At 51.5% G+C, this 12,924-nt stretch overlaps 1 protein-coding gene across 6 annotated transcripts in view; it reads right to left on the bottom strand.

Annotated features, from left to right (window-relative positions):
* The window catches only part of CPT1A (carnitine palmitoyltransferase 1A), a 60,572-nt gene that overhangs the window by 15,290 nt on the left and 32,358 nt on the right, over positions 1-12,924 (bottom strand). For all 6 annotated transcript variants that reach the window (NM_001304989.2, XM_005227376.5, XM_059882804.1 and 3 more), the window contains 6 exons: positions 11,790-11,897; positions 9,931-10,018; positions 8,983-9,178; positions 6,102-6,290; positions 4,566-4,671; positions 1,387-1,503 (listed from right to left, as the gene is read on the bottom strand). In NM_001304989.2, the coding sequence (NP_001291918.1) occupies positions 1,387-1,503; positions 4,566-4,671; positions 6,102-6,290; positions 8,983-9,178; positions 9,931-10,018; positions 11,790-11,897 (804 nt within the window). The remainder of the gene's footprint in view (positions 1-1,386; positions 1,504-4,565; positions 4,672-6,101; positions 6,291-8,982; positions 9,179-9,930; positions 10,019-11,789; positions 11,898-12,924) is intronic.

Raw genomic sequence — 12,924 nt, forward strand, 5'->3', positions numbered from 1 at the left:
CTGGTCCCAGGGGGACCCCCAGAGGGCATTTCAAAGAGTCACAGGTTTTGCTTCATGAGCTCCGTTCTTCTTATATGCTAGCCATCGAGGGACCAGCTTTAAAAAGAAATGGACTGGGACCTCCCTGGTGGCGCGGTGGTTAAGCCTCTGTGCTTCCGCTGTAGGGGCTGCAGGCTTGATCCCCGGTTGGGGAACTAGGTTCCCACATACCAACCAGCACAGCCGAAAAAAGACAAAAAAACAGGGCATGGACTGTGGGACAGCTGTACAGTAGAAGCGAGTCCTCAGCCGTGAAGTCACACAAGGAATCTTAAATGCACACGACCGAGGGAAAGAAGTCACCGGAACCGCTCCGCACTATACGACTCCAGCTGTATGACATTCAGGGACAGGCGACATGATAGAGACGGTGAGACCTGTGCTGTCAGGAGCAAGGCGGGAGAGAGGGACGAGCCGGCAGAGGAGAGGTTTTAGGGCGGTGACGCTGCTCTGCGTCTCATTATCTCTGCCCACGCCATAGATGCACGACAGCAAGCGTGACCCCAAGCGTGACCCTAATGCGAGCTACGAACTTCAGTGATACTGACACGTCGGTGTAGCTGCATCGCCTGTAACACACGGACCAACTGGTAGGGACGTCGGCAGTGGGAGTGACTGTGCGTGTGTGAGGGCGGGCAGAGTGTGCGAAAACTCTGCACCTTCCACTTGGATTTTGCTGCGAGCCTGAAAGTGCTCTAAAAATGAAAATCCATCCAAAAAAAACTTTTCAATAAATGGTACGTGACTTAGTCAGCTAGAAGGACTCTGTCACACACCTCTTCAGAAGTCATGCCTCTCTGAGGACCACACACCAGCCACAGGGATGCAGGCTGGACAAAAAGATGCAGACGGATAAGACCTTATAGTATGGATCCAATATTTTCTATGTCAAAAATGACTTCAAAAAAGAAAAAGACTTCCCAGGCCCTGGGAATTCCTGTTTGGCTTTGATTTGGTATTTCCAGCCCTAAAATTCCTTCCCCAAAGGGCTTCCATGGAGTAAATTGCATTGGAGAAGACTCAGAGGGACAGAAATGACAAATTAGTGATCTAGCGTACTTCAGCTCCAAAGGAAATGATTTCATTGTGACGTCTAGCTAAGTTTGAGCTAGGAATGTCACTGACAATCTTAGCCAAAAGCTTTCAGTGAAAGAAGAACTACTGACTGGGGCTTCCAAGGCAATAGGAGCTGTAGCAGCTTTGAGGTCCCAGGAAGAAACACCCAGGCGGACAGACTTCTGTCTCGGGGGCATTCTGAGCTCGTGAGCACCACTGGAAAACTCGACTGAGAGTTAGACCCGTCTCCTGTCCAAGGTAATTGACAAGCATCTGAGGACTGGGACTTACTTCCTCCGGGATGTCCCACTGCAGCCGGGTAGGGTACGGGATGTTCGGGTTGGTGTCTCCTTTACAGTGTCCATCCTCCGTGTAACCCAGCTGGAAGCTGTCTGTGGCCATGACGTACTGTCAAAAATAAGACACATCTGTTAAGTCCAAGATCATCACAGGTACCTGTTACATACAAGTCACTGACCTCTCAAAGTACATCCTTTCGTTCTAGAAATGCAATCTAGACTTAACCATAACTACTTGCTTAGGGTCTGCTGAGCACTTGACATTCTGTGAACACCCACCTAATAAGGTACTCTGATCTCTACTTCAGGGTCATGAAAGATGGACCTGGAGAGGTTCGACAGTGTTTGGACAGGTAAGGAGCACAGCCAGAATTCAAGCTGAGTGTATGATGCGCAGAAAGTAGCTCAGAGCCTGCTTCTAGGTCCTGGCTGTGAGCTAGTACCGTCTGGGTGTTACCCTGATGGATACTGACCCTATAAGGTAGTAACTGCTGTTCTCACGCATATAAATGAGAAGACCGCCTCAGTGAGGTGAAGAGTCTGTCCGAGTTCACACTTCTCAGGGAGCCAGGATGTGGGCCCAGGTGTGAATGCTCTCTGTTCACTGGCAGGTAATCTTAAGCCAGTTTATTCAATGGTATTTACTGAGCACCAACTATGAGTCAACCCTGAATATTCACTGGAAGGACTGATGCTGAAACTGAACCTCCAGTACTTTGGCCACCTGATTCGAAGAGCCGACTCATTGGAAAAGACCCTGATGCTGGGAAAGATTGAGGGCAGGAAGAGAAGGGGATGACAGAGGATGAGATGGTTGGACGGCATCACCAACTTAACGGACATGAGTTTGAGCAAACTGCAGGAGCTGGTGAAGGACAGGGAAGCCTGGCATGCTGCAGTCCATGGGGTAGCAAAGAGTCAGACGTGACTTAGCAACTGAACAACAGCTATGAGTCAGCAATGCTTCTGAGCGCCAGTGGACAAAGCAGACAGGAATTTCGCCTTTCTACAAAAGTTTACAGATGGCCACGACCAAGCGACTCCATTCTTAGGTATGGACTCAAAAGAAATGAAAACACAGGTTCACATACAACTTGTACACTGACGTTCACAGAAGCGATGGTTATAGTACTTAAACAGCGAAAAGAGCCCAAATGTCCATCGAGTTATGAACAGATAAAATACGGTATTATCATGCGAAGGAATACTATTCAGCCATCAAAAGGAACAAAGCCCTAGTGGTTAGGATTCTGGACTTTCACTGCTGTGGGCCAGGTTCAATCCCCAGTTGGGGAACTGAGATCCCAAAAAAATTTTTTAAAAAGGAATGAAGCCCTATAGAACAATATAGATGAATCCTGAAAACATTAGCCAGATACACAAGACCACATACTGTGTGGATTCTGTTTCTATGAAACGGCTAGAATAGCCAGAGACAGAAAGGAGATTAGTGGTTACCAAGGGTTGGGTGGGGTGGGGGTGCGGGGAGGTGTTTTATTTTGGGAGTGATGGAAGTGTCCTGGAATGAGACAGTGGTGATGGAAAGAACAACCATACTGAACTGTACACTTGAAGAGGTGAACTATATGCTTTGTGAATTACACCTGAATTTTTAAAAATAATAAAAATATTTTTTAAAAGGTATTTCTGCCCTCGGGGAGCTTACATTCCAGTAGGGGAAGCAAAATGAACAAAAAAAGAGCCCAAGGTCAGAGGGTGACACTGTTGGACAGTGAGCGGGGGAGAGCAGCGGCTCAGGGACGGGGAAGTGTAAGGCGGGCCTCATCTCACGCATGTGCAGTCAGTGCCCCTGTGAGCTGAGCCTGTGAAGGGGCCCAGCCTAGCTGTGTCTGCTCTGCATCAGAGCCCCCGAGTCCAACACAAACCAGAAACACACAGACAGCCAACAGGACTCAGCTTGGACCAGATTTGTTTTTAATTGGCACAGGTGGCATCATTATACCAGCCCATTAATTGGTCCTGGTGTGGGCCTCCATGACAAGACGGTGGGTCAGTTCTCATCCACATAGGGAGCATCTGGGTTCCTGTTTGACCCCTGGAGTCACGGGCCACAGTGTCCATCGGGTGATTAACAGTTAAACACCACCGCATCCAACTGCTCACCCTGATGTAAGACTAAATCCTTTATCCTTATCTTATCCAGAGTACTGAAAAAATACGCCTGGCCTTGTCAGTATCCTGTAGATTTCTCTACTTGGTAAATGTACCTAATGTGATCCAGACTGCCTATGACTCAGAGATTTCTCTTTCACCCAAGTACTGCTCTGATGCTCTTATTACTGGGAAAGTCCTTGGAACAGGGTGTAATAGGCATGGAACATTACAAAGTGCAAAGAGACTTAAAGTGTCTCATTTCAACATTCAGCAGTGGTAAAGGGGTTTGATCTATGACAGATCTTTAGTTGAAAGGATCTCTCAGCCTTTGTCGGCATCAGCAAAGACAAGGGTGATGAAGAGCCTTTTTGACAACTTGGCTACTTTTATCACATGTTAATGTCTTAGGACCACGCCAGTGTCTTACAGACTGGAGCAATTTTTTCTTTCCTTTTTAAAGGTTTCCCGGACAGGGGAGCTTGGCGTGCTGCAGTCCATCGGGTCAAAAGAGCTGGACATGACTGAGCGACTGGACGCCAACAATGAACAGTGGTGAGGACTCCACACTCCCACTGCAGAGGGCTTGGCTTCGATCCCCAACTGGGGACTACGATCGCACGTTTTACGGCATAGCCCAAAAAATAAATAAATGTAAAGTGTTAGGTGGAGGGAGAGGATGACAGGCTTTGGTGGGTTTTTCGGTAACTTGGTAATTCTAAGAATTAAGCGAAGTGGGAAAAGGCACACTGCACTTTCATAAACCAAGATTTCAAGACCCTTGCTTTTATTTGGCCTAAAACTTGGCAGCTTTCAAAATAACCGAGCTTCAGTTCCGCCCTGAAGTCACTGCGTCTGAGCCAAGGCCACCTCATTATTTTGGCACCTTCAGGATGTGACAATAAATGTTTCCATTTCAGGAACCTCAGCCATACGTTGACGGTGCCAACAGCTGCTGAAAACATTGTAACTGGACGGATACTACCAAGTTTAATTCAGTCTGGGGTTTGCTTTTTCAATAGCAGTTTCTATGGTCAAGTTAAACTTTCAGACACTCACCTCCCAAAGGTGACCCATGATGGGCGCATCGGCCCAGGAGTGCTCCGCATTAATGCCCATCTTTCCGTTTTTAAAGACGATAAACGTGAATGATTTATCAAACCACCTGCACGACACAAAAATATTAATGCAACTGGCACGTTTACAAAGACAAAGCAAATCCAGACAATGTGTTTGTTTTCTTATGGATGGCCTCAACTGACTGTATCCACCCCTCCTATGGTTGGTAGAGGTGAACGACTCTCCACCAGTGATAATAGAAGTACATACACAAGGGCCTCCCTGGTGGCTCGGCGGTAAAGAACTCTCCTGCCAATGCGGGAGATACAGGTTCAATCCCTGGTCCGGGAAGGTCCCAGCGTGCCTCGGAGCAAATAAACCTGTGGGCCACAGCTACTGACCTGTGCTCTAGAGTCCAGGAGCTGCAGCTACTGAGACCTGCGCGCCCTCGAGCCTGTGCTCAGCAACAAGAAGCCACGGCAGGGACTTCCCTGGGGGTCCAGTGGCTAAGACTCCACACTCCCAATGCAGGGGCCCCGGGTTCGATACTTGGTCAGGGAACTAGATCCCACAGGCTACAACTAAGATTTTGCAAGCGGCAACTAAAGATCCCATGTGTTGCAACTAAGAACCAGCACAGCCAAATAAATAAATACATCTAAAAAAGAGAGAGAGAGAAGCCACTCTAATAAGAAGCCCGAGCACTGCAACTAGTGCTTGCTGCGACTGGAGAGGAGCCTGCACGGCAACGAAAATCCAGCACAGCCAAAAATAAATCATTCTTTTTAAAAAGTTTAAAAAAAAAAGGTACACATAGAACCCTAACTCACTGGTTTCTCTCCTGCTCCCGACACAGAGATAAGCATTTGGGTACTGGGGACCAGAAGGAGAACAGGCTGTATTGTTATAACGAGAAAGGATGCATAAGACACTGGCAGAGAGGCAGGAAGCCGCAAGGTCGTCCTCGGGTATCTGCTGGGGGCGTGGCTCTGGGACCCACTGGCCGATAAGGAAACCTGAGGCTGCTCCGGCCCCAGAGTCGGCCCTCTGCAGCCGCAGGCTCCACAACCAAGGCTCTGAAACACGCTCCCTGATCCACAGGTGGTTGAACCCCACGGACACGGAGGACCAACTGTGCGTGCACCCCCCTTCCCCCACCTCGGCCAACCCTCACCCCCAACCTGATGGGCAGTCAGGACCTCCCTTCACAGGGAAGGGGATGGAGGCTCCAGGAAGTGGAGCAGGCTCACCCAATCACATGACGAATGAGCAGAGCCAAAGCCGACATCCAGGTCAGGCCCTGGGCAGCCCCTTCTCACGAGCATCTCCAAATGGAGGAGGTCATGCAGAGGGGAAGAATCTCAAGGCTGCTGCTTACGTGTGTGCGTGACAGTTTGGGTGGAAAGAAGAAACTCCCCAGTCATATTTTCACGGCCCCCTTGCTTCAGCGGATGCTTACGGCTGGGTGTCAGCCATAGGCAATGCTTCTTCCAGGTTTCAGGCAAAGCACTGTGTTTCAGAAGGTAAGCGCGATACCTGTCGAAACACCTGCCATGCAGCAGGGACTTGGCGTAGCTGTCCATCGACGTTTCCGGGTCCTCCTCCCTGTATCCCTGCTCGGTTTCGTCTAACGTCACGAAGAACGCTGCTTTTTCCACGGCATCCAGAGACTGCTTGTTTTTCCCGTGTCCAAAATAGGCCTGGCGACACCTGGCCCAGGGGACCCTGCGGTGAGGATTAAGTACCATGAGACCTGCAGCAATTTGGTGACATCTCCTTCGAGGCACATGCGAAAGGACAACGTTTTTCAGTTCTCAGTGTTTTAGGGGTTTAAGGAAAACTCGGCGTTAAAGACTTTCTCCATCTGCAACTGCCTGCCTGCCTGCCGGCTGGGCCGCCTGGTTGGAGGGCAGGGGTCTCGCCTTCTCCTTGTACCTGCTCCAGGGACGTTGCAGGCGGGGAACTTCATCCATAAATGCCGAGTGAAGGACAAGAGGGCAGATGGGCCCGGAGCTCTGCCGTCCGGGGCAGCAGAGCCCCAGCCAGGCAGGGGCCTTCCTTGTGGCCTTCTGACCCTCTCCATGCGACCATCCCTTGGAAACTACAGCGAGGGCCAAGAGCACAGCCCTGGTGCCGGGACCAGCTCAAGTTCACAGACCCCGACACCATTGTCCCATCTTTCAGATGAGGAAACCGAGGCACAGGCAGGAGGTCACAGTGCCTTCGTGGTGGGTCGGGACTGCTACCCAGGCCAGCCGGTCCCGAGCCCACACGCCCATGCTACAAATGGCCACACGACAGCCTGGTGATGAGGGGCGCCCCCGGGAGCCGAATCCAGGGATTCTTTTCCATCCTGCCCCATGTGGGGTGCACGGAGCTGATGGGACACCCAATTCCCGAGAGGCGCCCCAGCTGTGGCCTCTCCAGATAGCTCCTGGGCCCCTTCACTCAGGCGCCCTACCCCACTACCCTTCCAGGCCAGGACCACCTGTCTCTGTCTCCCGCCCTCTTCTCCCCACCGAGTGCTCAACCCAGAATCCCAGGCGTGCCACAAAGCCCAGAAGCACAACAGGTGGCATCGCAGGCCCAGCTCCAACTGCTGTTCTCGACGCCTGGGGACAGTGGTGACCACGAGAATCGCTGGTACGTGCTCAGCACCTAGGTAAGTGAGGTGGGGCATAGTCCTCATGGGGACGCGTCGGGGGCGTTGCTCGCTGAGTCTGCACCCTGCCCCTCTCTGCCTCACTGGCCACCCCCAGTGACGCTCGGTCAGCACTCGGGACCCAAGGTTCTTCCCCAGGACGCGTCCCCTCTGTTCCAGCCGAGCCCTTGCCACCCAGCAACGGCCGCCCTCCAGCCTCTTGGACTGAGCCTCCTCTTTACTAACACTGCCCATGTCCAGCCCCGGAACCCCCCGGACCAGAATATAAGTCTGGGGCTTCCCAGGTGGCGCTAGTGGTCAAGAGCCTGCCTGCCAATGCAGGAGACGTAAGAGACCGTGGGTTCGATCCCTGGGTGGGAAGATCCCCTGGAGGAGGGCAGGGTGAACCACTCGAGTCTTCTTGCCTGGAGAATCCCACGGACAGAGGAGCCTGGCGGGCTACAGTACGTGGGGTCACATATGGGACACAGTCGAGAGACTGAGCATGCACGCAGTCACTCCAGGCTAACGCGGCCCCTTTATCAGCGCCTGGTCACAGAATTAAGCCCAAATGTGGCTGGGTACAAGGGCCCCACTCCACAGCTCCCAGCATCTTCTCCCCAGACATCTCTGCTGCCCGTCGGTCATCCCGGCTCAGCACCGCCCTCTGCGTGCCCTCGCCTGGGTCTCTTCCTCTTCTCTGCAGGACAGTCACTCACCATCTTGCTCCCAGCGCCACCCTAACAGCAGCCACACTGCCGGCCCCAGGGGTCCTCATCAGGGACCACACTGAACCAGAAGCCCTGGGCAAAGCCTGAAGACAGACTTGCTTGTCCCCCAAGTGCTCCCCTCCCCCATCCCAAACAGACTAGCTCAGCCCCAGAGATATCAGAGCCCAGGCTGTACAGGCCGGGCCCTCGAGCTTTAACCCTGACATGGAGGCCTTGGCTAAACTTGTCTGTTTCCTAAGTCCAACATGCCCAAGGGCTTCCCTGCCGGCTCAGCGTTCACCTGAGAATTCACCAGCCAATGCAGGGGACAAGCTTCGATCCCTGGTCTGGGAAGATTCCATATGACGCGGAGCAACTAAGCCCGTGTGCCAACTACTGAGCCTGTGCTCTGGAGCCTGGGAACCGCATCGACTGAGCCCGGGTGCCCTAGAGTCTGTGCTCTGCAACAAACCAGGTCAAAGCAACGCGAAGGACGTGCACCACAGCTAGAGAGCAGCCTCCGCTCTCAGAAACCAGAGAAAGCCCTCGTGCGGCAACAAAGACCCAGCAGAGCCAGACTAAATAACATTATTTAAAAACAAAACAACAACCAAAAACATGCCGCAGCCCACATGACAACGCCTACTTCCTTCCTTCAGTCACGCGTCCCGAGATCCACGCACACGCACACCTGCCTGTCACACAGACGGCCAAGGGGACCCGGGAACAAAGCCGAGCCCAGCGCGGCAGGCCGGGGACCTGCTTCCCCACCAGGGGGGACCCTGGTGAGGAGAGGACCCTGAGCCCCCGAAACACAACAGCATCTTGGAGGGGCCGCGCACCTGTCTGCTCCCCTGGTGAGGAGAGAACCCTGAGACCCCCCGATAGCCCCCAGAATCTCAGAGGGACCGCACACCTGTCTGCTCCCCTGGTGAGGAGAGAACCCCGAGACCCCCCGACAGCCCCCAGCATCTCGGAGGGACCGCACACCTGTTTGCCCCCCTGGTGGGGAGAGAACCCTGAGACCCCCCCGACAGCCCCCCGGCGTCTTGGAGGGGCCGCACACCTGTCCGCCGCCGTAAGCGCCGCCAGCTTGGCCTCCCCGGGCTGCGGCTCCGACGGGTCCTCCAGGATCCGCTGCACCTGCTGCTCGATCTCGCGGGGCCTCAGCAGCCGGCCGTCGTGGTAGAGCCAGACCTTGAAGTAGCGGCCCCGGTGGAAGACGACGATGTGCTTGCTGTCCCTCAGGTGCTGGATGGTGTCTGCGGGGGGCGGGGGCAGGCATCCAGGGGCACGTGGTTAGAGGAGGAGAGAACACACCCTCGACGGCACCACCTCCTGTCCCTGCATCACTCGGCTCTGCTCAGAGTCCACTTCCCACAAGCTTGCAGAGGGCTTGGAGCTCTGGGCTGGGGCAGGCCTGGGCGCTGGCTCCGCTTGGCCACCCCCTGGATGTGTCACCCGGGCCAAAGGGCCGACAGGGGGCGGTCCTAAGTGGTACTGGTCTGTCCCCTTGCATTTGTGAGGGCATCCCGGCTGGAACAGACAGGAACCCCCTACACTGGGCAGTAAGGAAGGCAGGGGTCAGGGGTCCTAGGTCAGGCTACTGGGCCACAAATCTGGCTCCCCCTGAAGACAATAAACTTCCTTGGTGGTCCAGTGGTTAGGAATATGCGCTTTCACTGCAGGAGGCATGGGTTCAATTCCCGGTAGGTCGGGGAACTAAGATCCCTGTGCCGCACCATGCGGCCAAAAAAAAAAATTCCTAACCCAATCTGGGAAAAAAACTACTGTAAGACATCCTTCAATTGAAGAGAAACTGAGTCAGTTAAATTAATTAACTGTCCAGGCCTGAGAAAGACAAAGGCAGTTCAACAGAAGGAAGGTTCTTCAGCCTGAAATCTCTGAAACCTTAGGAGAGGCCTCGAGCCACTGGTGTGGTCTTCTCTGATGTCTCCTGAGCACAAGGATGGGAAGTTTTGATTTCCGAAGGAGCCCTGAGTGGGCTACCCACCTGTCTCCTCTCCCGGGATCCGAGAAGTATTAAACATGCGCTCCCACTGGGCGGAGCAGAGCGGAATCGTAGACCCCAGAAGAAGAATCTGTAACAGAAATATGTCTCAAACAAAAATTCAAGGAGCAAATTAAGTCCACACATTTAAATGCTGGATTTGTTTTCCGGGCCCATAGCATGGCTGGACCTAATCTCCAAACTCTGTAAGAACGGGGGTTCCCTGGGATACCATGCACCCTGGGGTTTGCTGAAACAGACCAGAGCACAGAACCCTGCATCTTATTCGTAAATAACACGTCCTCAGCAGGCTCCGCGCTTCTACCGCAGGGAGCACGTTTTCAACCCCTAGTTTCGGAACTGAGATGAGATCCTGAGTGCTGCGTAGTGTAGTTAAAAGAAAGAAAGAAAGATGCTGACACTTAAGTCAAAGGAGTAGTTAAAAAAAAAAAAAAAGGCCTCAAGACTTCCTTGCTGGTCTAGTGGTTAAGAATCTGCCTGTCAGTGCAGGGGACACGGGTTCGACCCCTGGTCTGGGAAGATCCCACGTGCCACAGAGAAACAACTGAGTCCGCATGCGGCATCTCCCGAAGCCCGTAGGCCCTACAGCCTGTGTTCTGCAACAAGAAAGGCCTCTGTAATATGAGAAGCCCGCTCACAGCAACCAAGAGTAGCCCCGGCTCACCACACCTAGAGAAAGTCCCTGTGCAGCAACAAAGACTCAGCACGGCGAAAAATATCAATAAATTAATAAACAAAAAGAATTTTTGTAAAGGCCTGACATCTATATTATTTCCTTCACAAGCAAGAGAGGGTTTCCTCAAAGGACAAATTATAGAACTAAAGTGCATCAGACATATATCCATTTAGGACACTACAGAAGAGAATTAAATCTCAAAATAATTATGTTGAGGGAAAGAGGTCAAAACAAAAAAGTTAAAAGTGAATGGGGATTCCCTGGTGGTCCAGTGGTTAAGAATCCATCTTTCAGTGCAAGGGATATGGGTTGGATCCCTAGTCAGGGAACTAAGACCCTTCTAGTGCGCCGCAACTAGAAGGTCCATGCTCTGCAAGTGAATATCCTGTATGATGCAACAAGGACCCTGCGTGCCGAAAACGAGACTCGACACGGCCAAATAAACACTGGTTGGTCTAGTCGCTCAGTCATGTCTGACTCTTTGCGACCCCATGGATTGGAGCCCGCCAGGCTCCTCTGTCCATGGGATTCTCCAGGCAAGAATACTGGAGTGGGTTGCCATTTCCTTCTCCAGGGGATCTTCCCAAACCCAGGGATTGAACCCGGGTCTCCTACACTGCAGGTGGATTCTTTACCGACTGAACCACCAGGGAAGCCCCGAAATAATGAATGTTTAAAATAAAAAAAAAAGCAAGCACAAGCTGTAAGAATCCACTTACAGAAAACGCAAGCTAATCTAGAGTGACAGAAAGCAGATCAGGGTGATGGTGGGGAGCAGAGACAGACACAGAGGCGCACAGAGGAACCCAGGGTGGGCCGGTGGGCGGGGGTCTCACTCACTTAACTGTGATGGTTTCACATGTACAGAGATACACATCAGAACGTCAGAACTCATTACAGTGGGTGCTTTGAAGGTGTGCTGTGTATCAATTACACCTGGATAAAGCTGTTTTAAAGAATTTTTTAAAAAGCAGTCTGGGACTTCCCCGACGGTCCAGTGGTCAAGAGCCCACGTTGCGGTGGAGGCTGTGTGGGTTCCGTCCCTGGTTGGGGAACCAAGATCCCACGTGTCATGCAGCAACTAAGCCATAAGCCACCACAAAGACCTGGACAGCCAAATAAAAACGTTTTTTTCTTTTAAGAAAAAAGCACTTTGCGTGCATACCGGTTTGATTTCCTCCCGGTCCAGTTTGCGTCTGTAAAGCAGGATGGCGTGGATCCCGTTGCCAGCTCTTGCCGCCTGGATGTGAGTCGGTATGATATACAGCAAGTCCTGACACAAAACACACAGCATTAGGGGGAATGTTCATGGAAAGACAGCGAACTTCAATACACAGCGAATGTATTCCTCCTACACATGTGTTCACGACACCTGCTCTGCTGTTTCAAGCTTCCAAGCAATTGTCGGGCTATGAAAGGTAAGAGTATATTTTAAAATTAAATGGTAAATAAATACAATTCAAGTCTAAAAAAAGATAACAGTACTACATCCTAAATATCCTCATATAATGCATAAAAAGGAAAGCGGAAATTAAAAACAGCAATTAGATAATTAGGATGCTTTCTGAATGAGAAGTAACCAAAGGTTAAAATAACCTTTTATATAGAGTAGTGCTGGCAAATTTTTAGAAACACATTTCTAAGTGTTTATATTTTTCAAGTCCAAGGGTCGCTTGTCTGTCTCAACGATACTTTGAGAGAAATTATATGTGTGCGGTTGCCCCCCGATTACGTGGGAAATAGATACCAAAGTCTTTGGGAACAAAAGGGGACCAGATGGGCAGTTCACTCTAAAAAGTATTTTTCTGGGCCATGTCAACAGTTTTTCTCTAAGTCTGACCTTGTTTCCAAAGGACAAGAACAATTATTTTTAAAGAAAAGAAATTTTAAAGGAGAAAAACAGAAAAAGCAAACAATAAGACAGATATAAGTGAAGTGAAGTTGCTCAGTCGTGTCTCTTTGCGACCCCATGGACTGTAACCTACCAGGCTCCTCTGTCCATGGGATTTTCTAGGCAAGAGGACTGGAGTGGGTTGCCATTTCCTTCTCCAGGGGATCTTCCTGACTCAGGGATTGAACCCAGGTCTCCCGCACTGCAGGCAGAAGCTTTACCCTCTGAGCCACCAGGGAAGATCTAAGATAGATATAAGGAGAAGGCAAAAAATATAAAAGAAAGCAAAGAGGAGAAAGAAGGGGAAAGACAGATTCAGCAGCAATTTAAGGCCAGTTATCAGACACCGGTGGTGGTTAGCTGCTCCCTTACGTCTGACGCCTTTGCAACCCCATGGACAACAGCCCTT

The sequence above is a fragment of the Bos taurus genome, chromosome 29, assembly GCF_002263795.3.
Source record: "Bos taurus isolate L1 Dominette 01449 registration number 42190680 breed Hereford chromosome 29, ARS-UCD2.0, whole genome shotgun sequence".
Taxonomy (NCBI): domain Eukaryota; kingdom Metazoa; phylum Chordata; class Mammalia; order Artiodactyla; family Bovidae; genus Bos; species Bos taurus.